Source organism: Salmo trutta, chromosome 15, assembly GCF_901001165.1.
Source record: "Salmo trutta chromosome 15, fSalTru1.1, whole genome shotgun sequence".
NCBI lineage: Eukaryota > Metazoa > Chordata > Actinopteri > Salmoniformes > Salmonidae > Salmo > Salmo trutta.
The window spans coordinates 40,918,097-40,936,485 of NC_042971.1; the positions used below are offsets into that span (position 1 = coordinate 40,918,097).

At 41.3% G+C, this 18,389-nt stretch overlaps 2 protein-coding genes across 8 annotated transcripts in view; both read left to right on the plus strand.

The window, feature by feature from the left end:
* The window catches only part of LOC115149062 (connector enhancer of kinase suppressor of ras 2-like), an 89,561-nt gene extending 82,958 nt beyond the window's left edge, over positions 1-6,603 (plus strand). For both annotated transcript variants that reach the window (XM_029691549.1, XM_029691551.1), the window contains 5 exons: positions 45-115; positions 327-427; positions 1,446-1,986; positions 2,362-2,573; positions 4,185-6,603. In XM_029691549.1, the coding sequence (XP_029547409.1) occupies positions 45-115; positions 327-427; positions 1,446-1,986; positions 2,362-2,573; positions 4,185-4,406 (1,147 nt within the window). In that variant the 3' untranslated portion in view covers positions 4,407-6,603. The remainder of the gene's footprint in view (positions 1-44; positions 116-326; positions 428-1,445; positions 1,987-2,361; positions 2,574-4,184) is intronic.
* A 1,203-nt stretch (positions 6,604-7,806) lies between these two features.
* LOC115149063 (MICOS complex subunit Mic27) lies at positions 7,807-15,778 on the plus strand. Of its 6 annotated transcripts, none has more exons than XR_003866783.1 (10): positions 8,084-8,118; positions 8,852-8,956; positions 9,083-9,202; positions 9,515-9,569; positions 9,663-9,761; positions 11,299-11,390; positions 11,915-12,022; positions 13,011-13,533; positions 13,648-14,215; positions 15,657-15,778. XR_003866783.1 is itself a non-coding variant. In XM_029691553.1 (9 exons), the coding sequence occupies exons 1-9, from the start codon at positions 8,042-8,044 to the stop codon at positions 13,734-13,736; spliced, it is 1,200 nt and encodes a 399-aa protein (XP_029547413.1). In that variant the 5' UTR covers positions 7,807-8,041; the 3' UTR covers positions 13,737-15,029. The 6 variants fall into 6 exon arrangements, 4 of the variants coding, with proteins under 4 accessions (XP_029547413.1, XP_029547412.1, XP_029547414.1 ...); XR_003866784.1 differs by lacking the exon at positions 15,657-15,778 and having other exon boundaries at positions 13,648-13,856; positions 14,104-15,029; XM_029691553.1 differs by lacking the exons at positions 8,084-8,118; positions 15,657-15,778 and adding an exon at positions 7,807-8,050 and having other exon boundaries at positions 13,648-15,029.
* The last annotated feature ends 2,611 nt before the right edge of the window (positions 15,779-18,389 follow it).

An 18,389-nucleotide genomic window follows, 5' to 3' on the forward strand; every position in this document is an offset into this window, starting at 1 on the left:
ATCTCATGTTGTGTATCTGCACCCTGTCTTCTTACCCATTTTAGATGGATGAACCGGCTGGGGCTGGCGGCGATTGGCTACACACCCGACGATAAAGTTTCTCGCCCTGATGAAGGTAGGACAATCTGACTAGATGTTTAGTGACATCAGACAACATCCTGTTGTGATGTGGAAATTGAATGATTTTAGGACATTGACGTAAAATGTTACATAAGTGTGTTAGATCAATACCTATTGTACTGTAGTGCAATACTGACAGTATTGGCATGGATGAGGTCACCCAAGCTGTTTATTTTATTGATGTTCAACTTTGATGTGTGTTTCAGATTACTGGAGTGAGAGTGACCAGGATGAGATTGATGGTTCTATGACCCTGAAACAAGAGGGCATGTCATCACGCTGTGATACCTACCACCGCACCCCGTCTGTGAGTGCAGGCATCTGGTCCACATTCTGGAACACACACACACACACACACACATATACACACCAGTGGCGGTCGGTGCTATTTAAGATGAGGGAGGGCAATTATTTTTTTTCACAAGCATGGCCTTATTTCTATTATAGCATATTGGATGACTGTCATTCATATTCCATTCACTCAGTTCAATGTAACATTGATAGGTTTAAGCTACAGTACTACATGATACTCTAATTTTCCCTATACCCATCATGAGTTTGCTACAGGTAGAGAGAAAAGACACTGACACATGGACAGACAGTGACACATTCAAAACCGCGTTGCACACTCTTTCCTGCATCTAGCTGATCTAGGGTGTAATAATTAGTCCAACAGTTGCAAACGAGAGTTTCTATTGGACAAATTCAGGTATGTTTATTCCCATTTTCGTTCCGTTTGCTTCTGTTTATGAAATGTTTTTCGACAGAATCAGCTAAATGAATGCACCCCTGATCACACGTAAACACAGTTAACTTTCATAGCGGCCACGTTGTATTCTTTCTCGCATCTATGCGCTCTCCCCCTCTCACCTTTTCCCTTCGTATGTGGACTTCAATGCACAACACATCAGCTGTCTGTGACCAGGCGAAAAAACCTTTCCAAGCCAAACCGTATCATAACCGCTACACACAGCCTACATCATTGTCACCATATTAGCTAAAGTAACGTCATAGACAACATAGCTTATAGAACTAATGTGTTAGTAAACCAACTACAATCATGCAGTAACATTACGGTGTATAGTCAGTAAGCAGTTTAGCAGTTACACCGGCGGGTCCTGGTGGCAATAAATTAGTGAAACCAAAAGCAAAAGGATAACCTTTTAAATGTTTCAAAACATTTTTTTAAATGAAATTCACTGAGGAGGATTGTCCTCCTCTTCCTCCTCTGAGGAGCCTCCACTGATACGCACACTTATGCTTACACTCATACAATACATAATGACCCTATCATTAAATACCTCTGTCCACTGGTGCCCTTCCAGGTGAACTCCTCCAGTCCATTCCCTGAGCGCCACTTCTCCAGTGAGTCCACGTACTCCCACTCCTCTGCTGAGGATTCCCGTCCGGACTTCCCCGTGAGCACCCACTCCTCCGGTTGCCGCCCCACCCTCCGTGACACCCAACGCCGCTCCTGGCAGGACCTAATCGAGACGCCTCTCACCAGCTCGGGCCTCCACTTCCTGCAGACGGTGCCGGGGGAGGGTGACAGGGGCGACGGAGGCTACGGCAGCGGCCACATGGGAATGGGTCAGCTGCTCATGTCCCCTGAGCGCCGGCGTCAGGCCACGCTTCCCGCCCAGAGGCGGCGGCAACCTGACAGAGATGGGCCCTTCCCATTGGTGGACATAGAGGAGCGCGAGCAGCGCCTCCACCACTGTACCCATAAGCAGCGCAGCCAGAGCCTGCCCCGGAACAGGGACGTGCAGGGCATCAAGGGCAGCCTGCGCCCAGCAGGACCCTCAGAGGAGAGGAGTGAGGACGATGAGGTGCCATTCAGAAAGCACAACTCCAAAAAAAAACAAGGTACTTCCTGCTCTCACCAGGCTTCTCTTTAGGACTCCTCAGATTTCAAGTTACTGTTTAAAAAATACACATATACCTGGTTATGCCTTGATTATATACTCATTTGATGACATGGTTAGGGTTGCAAAATTCTGTGAACTTTCAATAAATTCCCTGGTTTTCCCGAAATCCCAGTTGGAAGATTCCTGGAATTAGGAGTACGTAGAAAACCTGGATCCTCCAACCACTATTTCTGGAAAACCAGGGAATTTATTGAAAGTTCACAGAATTGTTCAACCCTAGACAAGGTACTTTGTAAAGCTTTTATCCAAGTTAAAATGGTTGAATAAGGTTTAGTACAGAGCTTTGAAATCCTGTCCTAATTTCCCCGCTAAGATTCTCGGTCTAAAGAGCGAGGCCATGATCATGAGGGAGTGGATGGCTTTCATGAGCTGTACCGCTCCATAGAGCAGGCCAGCCTGTCTGCCCTGGGGGAGCAGAGGCCCTCCACCAAACAGGAGTTCAGACGCTCCTTCGTCAAGCGCTGCAATGACCCTGTCATCAACGACAAGCTGCACCGCATTCGTGCCCTGCGCAGCACGCTCAAGGTACGGAGAGGAAGGGACACATCCACAGGGCAGGCTGTGGGGCAGTCATAGGCAGTGTTTTCCCCAAGTATATGGAGTAGCCAGTCAAATATGAAAAGTAGCCAGCCAGGGAGTTTCGGACTTTGGGGTTCCGGAGGTGCTTTCCCTCCTGGGATTTTTTTTTTTTCAGAACAAGCTCTATTTTGGTGGCCTCTGGTACATTTTAATGCCTTGATTCCATCCAAAATACACAGCAAACAAACAATAATCAAATAGTATTGGTCACATACACATATTTAGCAGATGTTATTGCGTGTGTAGCGAAATGCTTGTATGACTTTACATCCCAGATTGGTTAAATGAGTTGTGGTACTGAGTAGAAAGACATGACTTTGCAATTAAAATGACTGAAAATGTATGAATTCAGTGTGTTGTTAGTTGTATTGGATATCATCTAGGCCTAGGTAAAATAAGCTTATTTTTTCAACCTTTAACCTGTCTTCTCTTGAGATTAAAGTCATATTTATAGTTTTGCTGCAAGATATGAATTGCCACAATGATGTTTGTTCTTCAAATTATGTATTTTATTGGCTCTGTGGCTGTGGACACTAAGGGTAAGGAAACCAGTGTGTAATTTTGTAATTTGGGGGAACTATCCCTTTAACAGTTTGGCCTGTCAATCATTCACTGTGGGTGGGATTGTCAGTGGAGGGGGCTGGATGTTTCAGAGTTGGTGGGGTTTTAGACCTGTCAATCATTCACTGGGGGTTGGACTTAGAGGGAAGGCGGTAGCTTAGTAATATAGTCAGAAAAACTAGTCGAGTCTACACTTTCAATTTAGTATATTGTGGCAAGTTTCGACATGGGCTTCAAGTCCTAGGAAAATACAAACAAGATATTTGGTTTACTTGTTCCGATGAGATACCATGGACATGTAACTACATTGTATGATTTATGAATAGCAAAGTATATTGGAGATTGACTTTATTCAGTCAGTTCGACACCTTTTATAAACTAGTCAACACTTGCTGTTCGATCTTCAATCAAAGCACAGGAAATAGCCTGTGCCCCGACTCCGTGGCTGGCTATATAAAATACACGAAAGAAAATAGTTGAATGTGCCACAAAATAATAATTAAGTGGATTTCAAGTCATCATTACCAGTTACATTACATGGGGCGTGTAAATTCACTCACAGGAGACGATGAAGAAGCATGTACCGAGAGTCGGGACAGACAGCAGACTGACAAACCAGCAGTGTTTCCCTGTCATCGCTCGCTTTATGACTGACAGGTGCCTTTACTACCAATAGGTCACTAGAAGATGCATATCGTTTATTCTAGGGGGAGAAGGCTATACTGACTTTTCTGACTAGCGAATTTAAACTTTTAAATGAAAAGAAGCCTAGTTCATTTATGAAGTGGAAAAAGTAGCCGGACAATAATCAGTCTGTTATCGGCTGGTTAGCCGACGGCCAGCGCTTAGGGAAAAAACTGCAAAGGGCAAATATGAATGGTATAGGATGTTACAGGTCCAGCAGGTGTCTGTCTATAGCGATGCGAGGGGGTTGGCATATGAGTGGGGTCATTTAGGTGGTATGTAAGCCAAACACTAACTGATGTGTTCCCACAGGCCAAAGAGGGTGATCTGGCCATTATCAGCCAAGTGCTGGACGACCCCAGTCTAAACTCCCAGAAGTTCCAGGAGTGGAAGCAGCAACACCATGAGCTTTTTGTGGACATCTGTGAGTTCAGCTCTGCCCCGACAGAGTCTCACCCTGAGGGTTCCGACCTCTCTCCCCTGTCTCCACCTCTGATGATGCACACCCACTCCTTCATCGAAACTCATGTTTGAGTGCTCAGATACAGAGTAACAGGAAGACACTGTGGAATCATGCAATCATCTCTTTCCCCCCAATCGTCGATGCAGCCAGGGTCTACCGTCACCATTCACAGCAAATGAACTGACAAACCAATCACTGTAATATGTGTACATACTGCACTGAGGTCAAACAGAAGAGAGTTACGGTCGGTGTATATACTGTATATTGGATAAAATAAGGCTCCCACGGGGTGCCATTTTGCATGTGTGGAGAAACTATCCTTCTTCATTATTATCTTCAAAACAGAAAATGCAACAGATGATAGATTGAAAGAGAACTTAACAACAAAAAGAAGACGAGAACTGTTTTTGGCTGATGCAGTGCATTTTTTTCTTCGATTGTCATTTTTGTTATTTATTTCCTTGCTTAAGAGGAAGCAAGCTTTGATTTTATTTCATTTTTTATTTCCCCTTTAATGCTGCTTGAAGAGAGAGCTATGTAGCGACGGGCTATAGGCATCATTCTGATTACAACAATGCACCCCCCTACTGGGCCAACATGTTACTGTGTGACCCTGAGCCCCCAGAAAGAAAGACCCAATCTGTGTAAAAGTGTGCGCACTGTATGTTTGTATAAGTGTGGAGAGGAGAGGGGTGTATGAGGAAGAGAGAGTGAGAGAAAGAGATGGAGGTATTTGGGCTTTTAGTGTATGAAGCTCAGTAGGGTTTTATTACACATTTTTGTTGTATGTACGGATGTTGCATGTTTAACATGTATGTATAATTATGTACATTTTGTTTGACATTTAAACAAAGTAGTTTAGCCAAACACAGCTCACCGGAATGACACTTTTTACATTTATTGATATGTCTCTTTGTAGCTATTTTGATTTTGCCAATCATTATAGCATTTGTTGGTGAGATTTATTTTTGAAATCAAACATCTGCATGGTAGTAAACATGTACATGTGGCCATTGGGGTTGAGAAATGTGTTAAAGAAAAATATTATATTGTTTGCATAGCAGCACCCTCTATTTAAAACTGTGAACTATATACTTGTGAATGCAATCTTTAGATTCTGTGACGACAGAATCTTTTTACTTATATTTTTCTTAGAAAAAGTATATAAAAGACAAAAAGCATTGCGTCTCCTGAATGACTGTTTTTGCTTCACTCCACCTGTCACAGAAGTTACCTCCTGATCTTCAGGGTTGATTCAGGTCCTGAGTTTTGCTCATGTATTCTGTTCCCTTTCTGTGTCTCTGTTGATTTTATGTGAATGTACTGGCTTATTTTCAAAAGATCCCAGAAATTGTGTCGATGATTTGTATTTGCTTAAGTTGTTTATTTCTACAGGTTAAGAAGTAGTACTGTAGTACTTCAATGTGTTTGCATTCCTTCTGCGCAAAATACATGATCAACAACTCATAACACATTTTTCATTTTTAAAGTTTGACATACTTGGTTGTTTCTTTTTAGGCCTATTTTATGGACTTTCTTTTACCTGTGATGGAATATGTAATTTCTATCAAATTTCAATAATAATGTTTTTCTTTGTGCTGCTTAATACATGTTCCCTTATTCCTGGCAGGATATTGACATTTCTTCAATTCACCTCCAGTTATCATCTAGTGTTGTGTCCTGATACTTAAAATGCCTTTAGGTGTCAGTACATTTGTTATACAGTATAATCTACTTCAAATTATACAGTATGATTACACAGGCCCTGCATTGTTTGGCTACATGTCATATTAGACATTTAGGCTACTAACATTTATAAAACGTGTCAGCAGTTACTCTCAAGTTGTTGCTCGCAACTTTCAAATTTTATGAATAGCAGTACATGTATTGTAGAATGTATTTCATTTAACCAGAATGTAATTGTTCTCACAATGTTTTAAAACATTGTACATGAAATCTGCCCAATCTGTCCAGGGTTCCACTGTGTTATTTTTGGAGGTGTGCACCTCATAGTACAACTGCGCAGGTGTGTAGCTAAGATGTAAGTTGCACTGCGACATTAAAAAAAGGAACATATTGCTCTTTTTTGGAAGTATATTATTATCTGTTTATCTGTACATTAACTGATTAAAAAAGTGTTATCAAGAAAGAGAAATACATTTATTCTTCCTATGAATCAAAAGTAGCCTTTTTGTTTCTCAGAAATATATACAGTACGAGGTTGTAAAACTGAAGTTGTAAAACCAATAAACTGAATTACTGCACAAATAAATGCATTCATGTCTATTTATTTCGATAACAAAAACGGTACTCTGAACTAAAGTAGATATTCAACCCTGCTCTTAGGGACCCACATAATGGGCAGGCTTTTTCCAGGATAGGATCAGGAATGAAGAACAATGCTCTAAATAAAGAAAACTGATTAACATTGCTATGTGTATGTCATTGTTATAGTGGTCATTATTCACTGCCCAGTAAACAGTGCTTAACTTGGGCAGAAGCTCACTGGAGCTGATACCGCCATCACAAAGGTTCAACAGCTTGAGCTCCTGTTCTACTTATCCAATATTAGCTCAAAAGTATTGTGGAGCTCTTGCATCCAAATGTAAATAGTACCGGTGTTGTGCCGAACATCTCCCCCCTGCCAGAATCCCCCCCCCCCTTCGCATTCTTTATTGCTGCGACTTGCTTGCTAGTTGAGATTTCTGCTCTTCACTCCTTTGTCAGTTTAGCCTACATTTCACTGATCTTAGTAGCAGAAAGCATTTTTGTCGGCAGTTTTCGGTTTGGCTATTTGTTTCAAGTGTATGTGGCGGTTCTAGCTTGTATGGCCCGGTGCCGCCACCGGCAATCTTAGTAGCAGAAAGTCCTGGGCGGCTGCCCATGTCGCCCGTACCTAAATCCGCCCCTGATTTTTATTAGTCTATAAATACATATCTTTGCCAAAATTCGTCATCTCTCCCATGTCTTATTCGACTAGTATCTTTGAAAGTGTAAGGATAATAATTCAGCCATAGTTGTTGTGAAATGTTTATTGCTTGCCAACATTTTACTCCCTCCTCTATGTTAAATATAATACACATACATTCATTATTAATTTTGGTTGTCTATCCTGAAGTGAAGTTTGTTCTATAGAAAGTATTTGACTCTGATGTGTGCCACAGAAAGTATTTGACCCTAACCACAAAATTAGTGGCTGGCAGTGGGAGAAGATGAAAGGAGATTGATTTTGGTCAACATTCTGCACATTTTGTCATTGATTAAACATTTTATCTCAAAACAGTTTTCTGTTCCCAAGACTAAAATCTGTTATGAACAGTGTGGACTAAGATTTGTAGACTTTACCTTTTGCCAAAGTTGTAAAATATTGCGTTGTTTGGAAGGAGTGCAAGGCGTACTCCACAGAGTAGGCGTTCACTAACTGAAATATGTAGATACAGCTAGAACGAGCCAATAGGAACTCGCTAACTGGTGCTTGGCTCTGTCCATCTCTTTGCTTGTTCTGCCCACTAATGACGAATTTGTTCCCTTGGAAGAGACGGGCTGTGGTCTATCTGGGTTTAGTTACACAAATCTTTGATGTAACGATAGCACAGTGCCATTGAGGGCACGAAAGTGGTTACAGATTAAGAGGATTTAACGCGTTTTCCTATGATAAAGTTGGTCCCTTGTCGCCACCGGTAGGACACTGAGGGGAGGTACCATAATGGCTCCAGTAAGTATTTGTCCAGTGCAAGTCTTTCCTAAGCAATGTTTTCCTTGAGTTTGAACTGGGACTCTAAGGTTGTTTTAAAAAGGTCGAATAATGTATCCGTTTACATGTGTGTATTTATGTGCCAACACATCGACCAGAATTGCGTGAATACAACATTGTTTTCTACACGCACCTTTTAGAACATGTTGTAGCTACAAACGGAAATTGCTGTGGTCTAACTCTAAATTATATATAGTTAACGTTAGCTACGAATGTGGATTTTAAAGTAGATAGAGAATGGATGTAGCCAAGTGTTTCCCTGTATATTTCAGGATTAGCATAGATAGCCTACTCTTTCAATGTGAAAGAGGTCACCTCTTCTTAATCTGTCCTAAATGTATCTTTATTGTATCCATTTCATTATTTTAATCTAGAAGAGCCCTGCTCAACAAGTTCAACGTCTTATCTCTTTGATCAGTATCGCATTGATATTGCATTCTTAGTTTAAAAAAATGTTGAAACCGTGGTTTCATGAAGTAAAGTACTGTTCTGATAATTGTAATACTATGCATAACAGTATTATAATTTCCATTACAATATTTATAATTAGGCCTATCATTTTCATCATCAGTTCTAGTAGAATATTGTCCAATTATAGGTCCATAGTATTAGCACTAGATGGCACAAAACGGGTGTAGGCCTGTATTGTATTAGATTCAACTGTGCCTCTTCAATAACTGATGAGATGTGAATATAAGACAGGAAAACTATGGATTACTTTAGGCCTATCTTGACAAAAGTCTGTGGTTTGTGTGTCTGCAGGTAGTGAAGCTGGCAGCGATCTCCGCAGCAATGGGAATGGCCTCGTTTCAAGTTTATGCCATGAGTGAGGACAAAACAGAAACCGTGCGGCTCTGCCCTAGAGAGGTAATCAAATGACCAAGATGATGTTCAATTTACTCAAGAACCGGGATGTACTTGACTATTACCACCATGCTTCTTGCTGTATGCATTTGACGATCAATTGATGATGATCTATTGTACTATTCTTAGTTGTCCATCTATGCTCCAGACCCTCCAGCAACACACTACATGGATGAGCAGCCTGGAGATCTGCAGAGTGGGCTGGGTGTGGTCCGAGTGGGGCTGCAGCCATATGTTACAGCCGTTAAGGTATACTTACACTATATGGCTCTGATGGCCTCTTATTACTGCTGACTGTTGGTTGTATTAGCTCATTTGAATATTCATCAATATGGGTTTTTAAGAATTACATGCTGGAAGTTTTGGAGTGGCTCTTTAGTTCAGTTATAGTAATTGTCTACTTTTACTGAGAACTCTCATTTTGTGTTAGAGATGCCATGAGATCAATAGACGGTGAGGGACTTTCTGAAAATGGCAGCTTTTGTGATCCTGTAATAGCTCTGTTGGCTTGTTTTGCAAACAAGTTTTATTTTGTACTCATTTCTGACCATTGTTTTCCAGAATGCTTATACCTCTGTCAAGGTTGGAGCTGTAACAGTCTATACTGCTGGACACGGTGAGGAGTGGGGGAGTTCTGTTGACACATCAGTAGGTCTGTTCTAGTATCTCAATCTCTAACAATTTTGTTTTTCATGTCTATTTTACCTAGATACATATGAGTTCCTGAGAGATCCTCCTCCTGGTTTCTTCCCGAGGGTCAGTGTGATCACAGTCTCTGGGTTAGCTGGTCTGATCCTGGCAAGGAAAGGTAATAATGAGTTGCTGCATTACATCACTGAATACTCCCCAGATTATTGACCAGCAGTTTATTATATAGTTCATATACAAAGTCTACACCCCCTTGAACTTTTTGCATATTTTGTTGCGTTACAAAGTAGGATTGAAATAGGGCATGTAAACAAATTTGTGTACAAAATTTGAGAGAAATAAGCTTTTTGTGCATATGGAAAATGTATGGGATTATTTATTTCAGCTCATGAAACAGAACCAACACTTTACATGTTGTGTTTATGTTTGTTCAGTGAACAAAGACCAGGGAGCTTTTCGCTGACCTCAAAGAATGGCAGTGATGGGTAGCAATAACAAATCAGACATTGAATATCTCTTTTAAGCTTGGTCAAGTTAATACTTATGCTGTGGATGATGCATTAAACTACCCAGACACATTAAAGATGCAGTAGAATTTATGAACTAAGCTGCAGGACAGGGAGGAAACTGCTTAGGGATGTCACCATGAGGCCATTAGTGATTTTTAAAACCGCTACAGAGTTCAATGGCTGTGATTGGAGAACTGAGGATGGATCAACAACATTGCAGTGACTCCACAATAATGACAGTGAAAAGAAGAACAATATACAGAATACAATTATTTCAAAATGTGCGTATGTCTGCAACAAGTCACTAAAGTAAGACTGCAGAAAAATATGGCAACGGAATAAACTTTTTGGCCTAGGTGCAAAGCTCTATGTTTGGGGCAAATCCAACAAAACACTGATTAACTGCCTCCTTATTTTCAAGCATGGTGGTGGCTGCATCATGGTATGGCTATGCTTGACTTTGGCAAAGACTGGGGAATTTTTTTAGGATAAAAAGAAACAGGATGGAGTTAAGCACAGGCAAAATCCTAGAGGAAAACCTACTTCAGTCGGCTTTACAGCAGAGACTGGGAGAGGAATTCACCTTTCAACAGGGCAATAACCTAAAACACAAAGAAACATCTACACTGGAGTTGCATATCAAGAAGAGTGGCCAATTTACAGTTTTGACATAAATATGCTTGAAAATCTATGGCAAGACTTGAAAATTGCTATCATGATCCCCAACACCTTGACAGAGCTCGAAGATTTTTGAAAAGAATAATGGGCAAATATGCACAATACAGGTGTGCAAAGCTCTTATGAAACTTACCCAAGAAGTCTCACAGCTGTAATCACTACCAAAGGTGTTTCTATCATGTATTGACTCAGCAGGGTGTGAAGATTTATCTAATCAAGCTATGTTAGTGTTTTATTTTTCATTAATCTTTAAAAAATGGTCATTTCTTCCACTTTGACAGAGTATTTTGTGTAGATCATGACAAAAAATGACAATGAAATCTATTTTAATCCCACATTGTAATGCTACAAAATGTGCACAAAGTTCAAGGGGGTGTAGACTAATTATAGGCACTGTAGATAATCCAAAATGTACACTTCGCAGTAGAATGGTTGAATAAGCAGGTTGCCAAATGTCTCTTTGTTATCATGTTCCTCCATGTAGAGTAGCTGACTTGTTTTCCCCTGCAGGGCCACATCTGATGACGTTGGGGGTTCCTCTGGGTATGGTCACTGTTGGGATGGCCGTGTGCTACCCCACTCAGACAGTGGCTGTTGTAAAGGTACATATTAATGTACAGGAAAAAATAAAACAATTCCACGGCTTCCTTTCGACTGTCACTAAGGCCTTTTTACACAATATTATATAAATGTCATAAGATCCAATACTTTGGACTGTTAAAACACATTTTGTATTATGGCACAATATCTAGTTTTCTGTTATGTCAATTTGTTTTGTAACATCCATGTGCATATGAGCTAAAATTAAAAGCAGAAACTGGATTTCTTGTGATATGCCATAGGGACATTCAGATATAAGATCTTTAATTTGAGCCAGTTTGCTACAGCAGGAAAATAATCCTGCAGCACAGGATATGCAAATTATTATGTTGCTTATAATTAGTGGACATTTTTATAGGGGTTGATACCTTTTTCGTTAGGGCAACTGAAGTCTGATATTTCAAAGTGGAAATTTTGTAAAACTAAAATACAGTACAAGTTTCCATTTCCTGCACATTCTCGGCAACAAAAGAGTGATCAAATTAAGATCCTATATCTGTAACAATGTGTGGCTTTTCTTCTGCAGATGTCTGGGCAGAAGATGTATGCAGCCAACCAGTACACCACCTCATATGTGGCATCAACCTTTAAATCAAAGCCCAAAGAAGTAACTCCCACAACTGTCAGGCTTGAGGTACAACAGACTATTGACATTATAGATGCTGTTTTTCATCTACTCTATGTTCTCAAATTGATTTCACTGTGGAAAAAATGCATTTAGCAGTGTTCTATACTGAACAAAAATATAAATGCAACATACAATTTAAAAGATTTTACTGAGTTATGAGGAAATCGTCAATTTAAATAAATTCATTAGGCCCTAATCTATGGATTTCACATGACTGGGAATACAGATATGTATCTGTTGGTCAAAGATACCTTACCAAAACTGGGCCTCAGGGTCTCATCTTGGTATTCAAATTGCCATCGATAAAATGCAGTTGTTCGTTGTCCGTAGTTTATGCCTGTCCATACCATAACCCAACAGCCACCGTGGCACTCTGTTCACAACGTTGGCATCAGCAAACTGCTCGGCCACACGACGCCATACACGTGGTCTGCGGTTGTGAGGCCGGTTGGACGTACTAACAAATTCTTTAAAACGGATGCGGCTTATGGTAGAGAAATGAACATTCAATTACATGGGAACAGCTCTGGTGGACATTCCTTGAGTCAGCATGCTAATTGTACACTCCCTCAACTTGAGACATCTGTGGTATTGTATTGTGTGACAAAACTGCACATTTTAGTGGCCTTTCATTGTCCCCAGCACAAGGTGCACCTGTGTAATGATCATGCTGTTTAATCAGCTTTTTGATATGCCACTCCTGTCAGGTGGATGGATTATCTCGGCAAAGGATAAATGCTCACTAACAGAGATGTAAACACATTTGTGCACAAAATTAGAAAGAAATAAGATTTTTGTGCATATGGAAAACTTTTATTTCAGCTCATGAAACATGGGAACAACACTTTACATGTACATGCATTTATACAGTCTTTTTGTTCAGTGTAGCTAGGTCAATGATTAATAAATCTAACAAGCCATTTTAAAGCTCTCTCAGGAGTTGAAAAGCATATTTTTTGATTAAACACAATTTGACCAATGTTTTCCTGTTTAGAAGCAGCAAGCCCCACCAGCTCCAATCCCTGAGACAGAAATCCCTGAGGCAAAGCCCCTCCCTGAAGCTGGATCATCTGAACCAGTCGTGCCTGCTGTTGACGAGGCTCCTCCCTCTGAACCTGGCTCTGCCCCAGTCCCCATAGAGGAGGGTGTTCCATCTGAGGCTGAACCTTCCCCTCAGCCCACCACAGAGGTGGCCCCTGCAGAGGATTCTATTGACACTGAGCCTGATGCAGCTGATGCAGCCGCAGTGGTGTTGCAAGAGGCTGTTGAGACGGCCCTTGTGCCTTCTGTTGAGACGGCCCTTGTGCCTTCTGTTGAAGAGATTCCTCCACCTGCCCCTGTTGAGGAGGAAGCTGCTTCTGTACCCCATGCAGCTGAAGAGGCTGTCCCTGCACCTGTAGAGGAGGTTGCTGCCCCACCTCCTATAGCTGAAGAGATGGCATCTGCTCCTGCTGAGGAGGCTGCTCCTCCAGCTCCAACAGAGGAGGAGCCATCTGTGATTGTAATAGTAACTGCTGGTGAGTCACTCAATGTGAAGATATTTTAATCTAAGCGGTTGGCTTCATCTTCTTTTAATATCAGATATTGACGTCGACTATAAAGAAATAAACAAACATTTTGGGTATTTCCAGGGAAACCCAAATTTGCACCCGACCCCAAGCTAGTTGACCTGGGCCAGGTCAGCCCTGAGGATGAAGACCTGTACAACATGCGTGGATGAAGAACGACAGGAGGAGAAGGGGGGGGATGTGGAAAGACGTGGGAGGGACGGGAAGGATAAGGGAAAACCACAGAAATGGGGAAAATAATGTGATGTGTTAAAGCAACTATAGTTTTTCAGGTGCCTATTTCTCTCTTTACCTCAATGATTGGGAACAGTTAGTCACAGGATGTGTCCTGATTCTCCACCTTTCTCCCCAAGTGTGTACTTGCACACTTCCCGTCATGGATTTACCAATGGTGGAAACTCCCGCCTCCGGCCAATATTTTCACCAATCCGATTTGAATCCATTACACGGAGAAGGATGGAGAATCAGGACTCACCCATACTGTATTTGAACTCTAGTGTCATTTGTGTTTCTTTGCAGAGGAGCTTGCAGTTTACATAGACACCCACAGGGAGCAGGGTGCAGGCCATCATCTGCATCCACCAGAACAAACAGCCATCTTTACACTCTTCTTCCAGAGCCACAACACAAGGTTTATTTACCAGCACTTACACAGAGTGTACAAAACATTAAGAACACCCTTTGCCCTCAGAACAGCCTCAATTTGTGGAGTCCACAAATTATGTTACTAACCAAACTGGACCATTACACTAAATATATTTTTTTTAACTAGGGACTTTACTTGGGTCACTGCTATGCTGTCGCTTTTTTTGTCAGCCACGTTCATGTGGTGAATGCCTGTTATTAGTCCGGTCAGTCTATGCAAATATTTTCCATGTGGCATTTTGTAAACAAGTGAGTCGTTTTAACACACATCCATGTTTTTATAGCATTTGTAAGACTTTATAGCACCATAGAACTACTGAGTTGAACCTTTTTGTGAAAACCCAATGTTTATGGATGTGTGCAGCTCTTGCACAAGTTAGACACTCACAAATAAGCCCACATAGAGGCACCTGGAGGTCATGTTACATTATGAACTGGCCAGTTTGATATGTGTGTTTGGATCATTGGAATAATGTCCCTATACTTGATGTCAGTTAGTATTTTCAAAAGGAAATGTGTCAAACAGTTTTGTTTGTATTTTAATAGAACTGTCAACATATTTAAACTTTATATATATATATATATATGCTATGTTACAGTACAGCCAAGAGGACATATTTTACATGTTTTATCACTCCCTATTTTTTATTTTTTTATAAATGAAAATCACTTCATGAATTGACTGCCTTCAATTTGAAATCACAGCCCTGATCTTCATACTGATAATCATGTTTCAGATGTGTTCTTTTGTGCAATAGAATTGCCAAACAGGGAATAAAGGCATTTTTTTGTAATTTTAATCAGAGCAGAGAAAAAGTGCAAATGGTAAAGTATTGTGATAGTCATGCAAAGTAATTGTGGATGATATGAGTATTTGATTTCAAACACTAGAGGGCGATAGTGTTAATATCTGCCATTCGGGCAAAACCAGAATTTGTATGAACCAAGTCCATGTTTAGGGGAAGTACGTTGTTTTAAAAAAGGACTTATGGGAATGAGGGACACTTGATTATTTCAAATTCAGAGAGGAGTTCCCAGATAATGATAAGCTCATATCAAAACAATAATGAATGGTTTGGAAGGAATCAGTGACTAACTGTAAATTTCACAAAGCAAGCTCTCTTTTCCAAGCTTAAAAGGATTAACATTCACTTGCACACATCATAGGCCAGAGAAGGTTGAATACATTGGCCATGCTGTCAATCCAGCATGACTTCTGCCGCATCCAAAGCTGGGAACTGGGAAATCTCATACTTCAGTGAGTTCAAGACAACTGGGAACTCTGGGGAAAAAATTGAGCTCTGACTGGAAAAAGACATTTTGAAAGGTAATCTCATTAGGAATTGTAAGTCGGGAACTTGGGCCTCTTTCTAGAGCTGCGACCTGAAGATCACTGACATCATGATTCAACCTTGTTTTTTTTCCAGAGTTGCCAGTTGTCTTGACAGCACCATCAATCCAGAGAATGCTAGACTTTGATTGCAAGGTTTGACAAAATTTGCCCACAAGAAGGACCGCCGCGCCACTTTCCTGTTCAAGTGAGCAGAGCACAAGGTGAGTCCAAAAATGTATTGAATGCTGCTGCATAAATTATGTAATATGCTATGGAGATATGTATGCTGTAGCTAAGAAAGTAATACTAAGTGTATGTTGTGTAGTAAGTCGAATATTGTAAGAGCTTTCATTGTCTGCTTATATGCCCCCTTTATTTATCCTACGGTTCTGACTTGGTGTACAGGGAGAATACTGTAAGAACGGCCAATGTTCTGAATTATGTCATTGTACATTTCAAAAGTGCTCAACAAATAGTTATATCGACTACGTCATCATTGCTCGCTCATTAATGTCTTAATCAAAATTGCGGATTGACTCTTATCTGCTCGTCGTTCCCTTATGCCATAGTTTGTACATCTCAATTGTCATTGGAAACCACATTTGTTTAAGCAAGTCAGCCATATCAGCTATGTTTTTTTTTTAAGGCAGTAAATGAAGCTGAATGAACTGTTTCGCTGCCAGACAAGGCTCCGCTGTTAGCTATGTTTAGCGGTGGATTCACTCCATGGTGCTGAAAAGAAAGCTCTGCTGTTGGGACAGCTTTACGGATAAAGCACTAAATAAACTTCAGTTAGTGCTAAACACGGCTGCTAGAATCTTGACTAGAACCCCAAAATTGGATCATATTACTCCAGTGCTAGCCTTCCTGTTAAGGCTAGAGCTGATTTCAAGGTTGTACTGCTAACCTACAAAGCATTACAAGGGCTTGCTCCTACCTATCTCTCCGATTTGGTCCTGCCGTACATACGTACGCTACGGTCACAAGACGCAGGCCTCCTTATTGTCCCTATAATTTCCAAGCAAACCGTTGGAGGCAGGGCTTTCTCCTATAGTGCTACATTTTTATGGAATGGTCTGCCTATCCATGTGAGAGACGCAGACTCGGTCTCAACCTTTAAGTCTTTATTGAAGACTCATCTCTTCAGTAGGTCCTATAATTGAGTGTAGTCTGGCCCAGGGGTGTGAAAATGAACAGAAAGGCACTGGAGCGATGAACCGCCCTTGCTGTCTGCCTGGCCGGTTCCCCTCTCTCCACCGGGATTCTCTGCCTCTAACCCTATTCTCTGCCCCTAACCCTCTCCCTCCCCTCCCGGAGGACCTGAGCCTTGGGACCATGCCTCAGGACTACCTGGCCTGATGACTCTTTGCTGTCCCCAGTCCACCTGGCCGTGCTGCTGCTCCAGTTTCAACTGTTCTGCCTGCGGCTATGGAACCCTGTCCTGTTCACCGGACGTGCTACCTTGTCCCTGACCTGTTTTCGACTCTCTCTCTCTACCGCACCTGCTGTCTCTAACTCTGAATTCTCGGCTATGAAAAGCCAACTGACATTTACTCCTGAGGTGCTGACCTGTTGCGCACTCTACAACCACTGTGATTATTATTATTATTTGACCCTGCTGGTCATCTATGAACGTTTGAACATCTTGGCCATGTACTGTTATAATCTCAACCCGACACAGCCAGAAGAGGACTGGACACCCCTCAGAGCCTGGTTCCCCTCTAGGTTTCTTCCTATGTTCCTGCCTTTCTAGGGAGTTTTTCTTAGCCGCTGTGTTTCTACATCTGCATTGCTTGCTGTTTGGGGTTTTAGGCTGGGTTTCTGTATAGCACTTTGTGACATCGGCTGATGTAAAAAGGGCTTTATAAATACATTTGATTGATGTAGGACCTAACAGTTTGTGGGCACTGTTGGTCACCGTTATAGTGCAATGAATGTATCGTTGAGTGTAGTGGCTTTGCTGGCATGTACCAAGATTGACATGCTAACATCTCCACTGCTACTACATAATAAATACATTTTCCCTATAACCATCATGAAGTTGCTACAACCTAGCCTGTGAATGAAAATTTACAATGTAGGTGCACACAGGTCGAGAGAGAAATTTGAGATGACAGACAGTGACACATTCAATACGGCCTTGCACACGCTTGCCTGCATCTAGCTGATATAGGGTGCAATCATTAGTCCAACAGTTGCAAATGAGAGTTTCTATTGGACAAATTCTGGTATGTTTATCCACGTTTTGTTCAGTTTAATAAACCTGCTACAATCATGCAGTAACGTTACAGTTTTCAGTGGTCCCTTGTGGCTCAATTGGTAGAGTGTGGCTCTTGCCAAGGTTGTGTGTTCAATTCCCACGGGGGACAGTACAAAATATGAAAATGTATCAACTCACTACTCTAATTCGCTCTGGATAAAAGCGTCTGCTAAATGACAATGTACAGTCATTCTGCAGTTTAGCACTTACACCGGCGGGCCCCGGTGGCAATAAATGAGTAAAACCAAAACTAGCCTTGACTTGGAAGAGTTCCAGTGTTGGCTAGTCATAGCTAGCTAGCTAACATAGCATTCCTCTGTTTGAGTAGGCTAAACTAGCTAGCTGCATTTGCTAGCTTAATTTTGGAAGAAATTAATTTGTTAAAAACTGTTCAACTATTGTCTTTCTCTCTCTTTGAGTCAACTACTCACCACATTTTATGCACTGCAGTGCTAGCTAGCTGTATCTTTTGCTTTCAGTACTAGATTCATTCTCTGATCCTTTGATTGGGTGGACAACATGTCAGTTCATGCTGCAAGAGCTCTGATAGTTTGGAGGACATCCTCC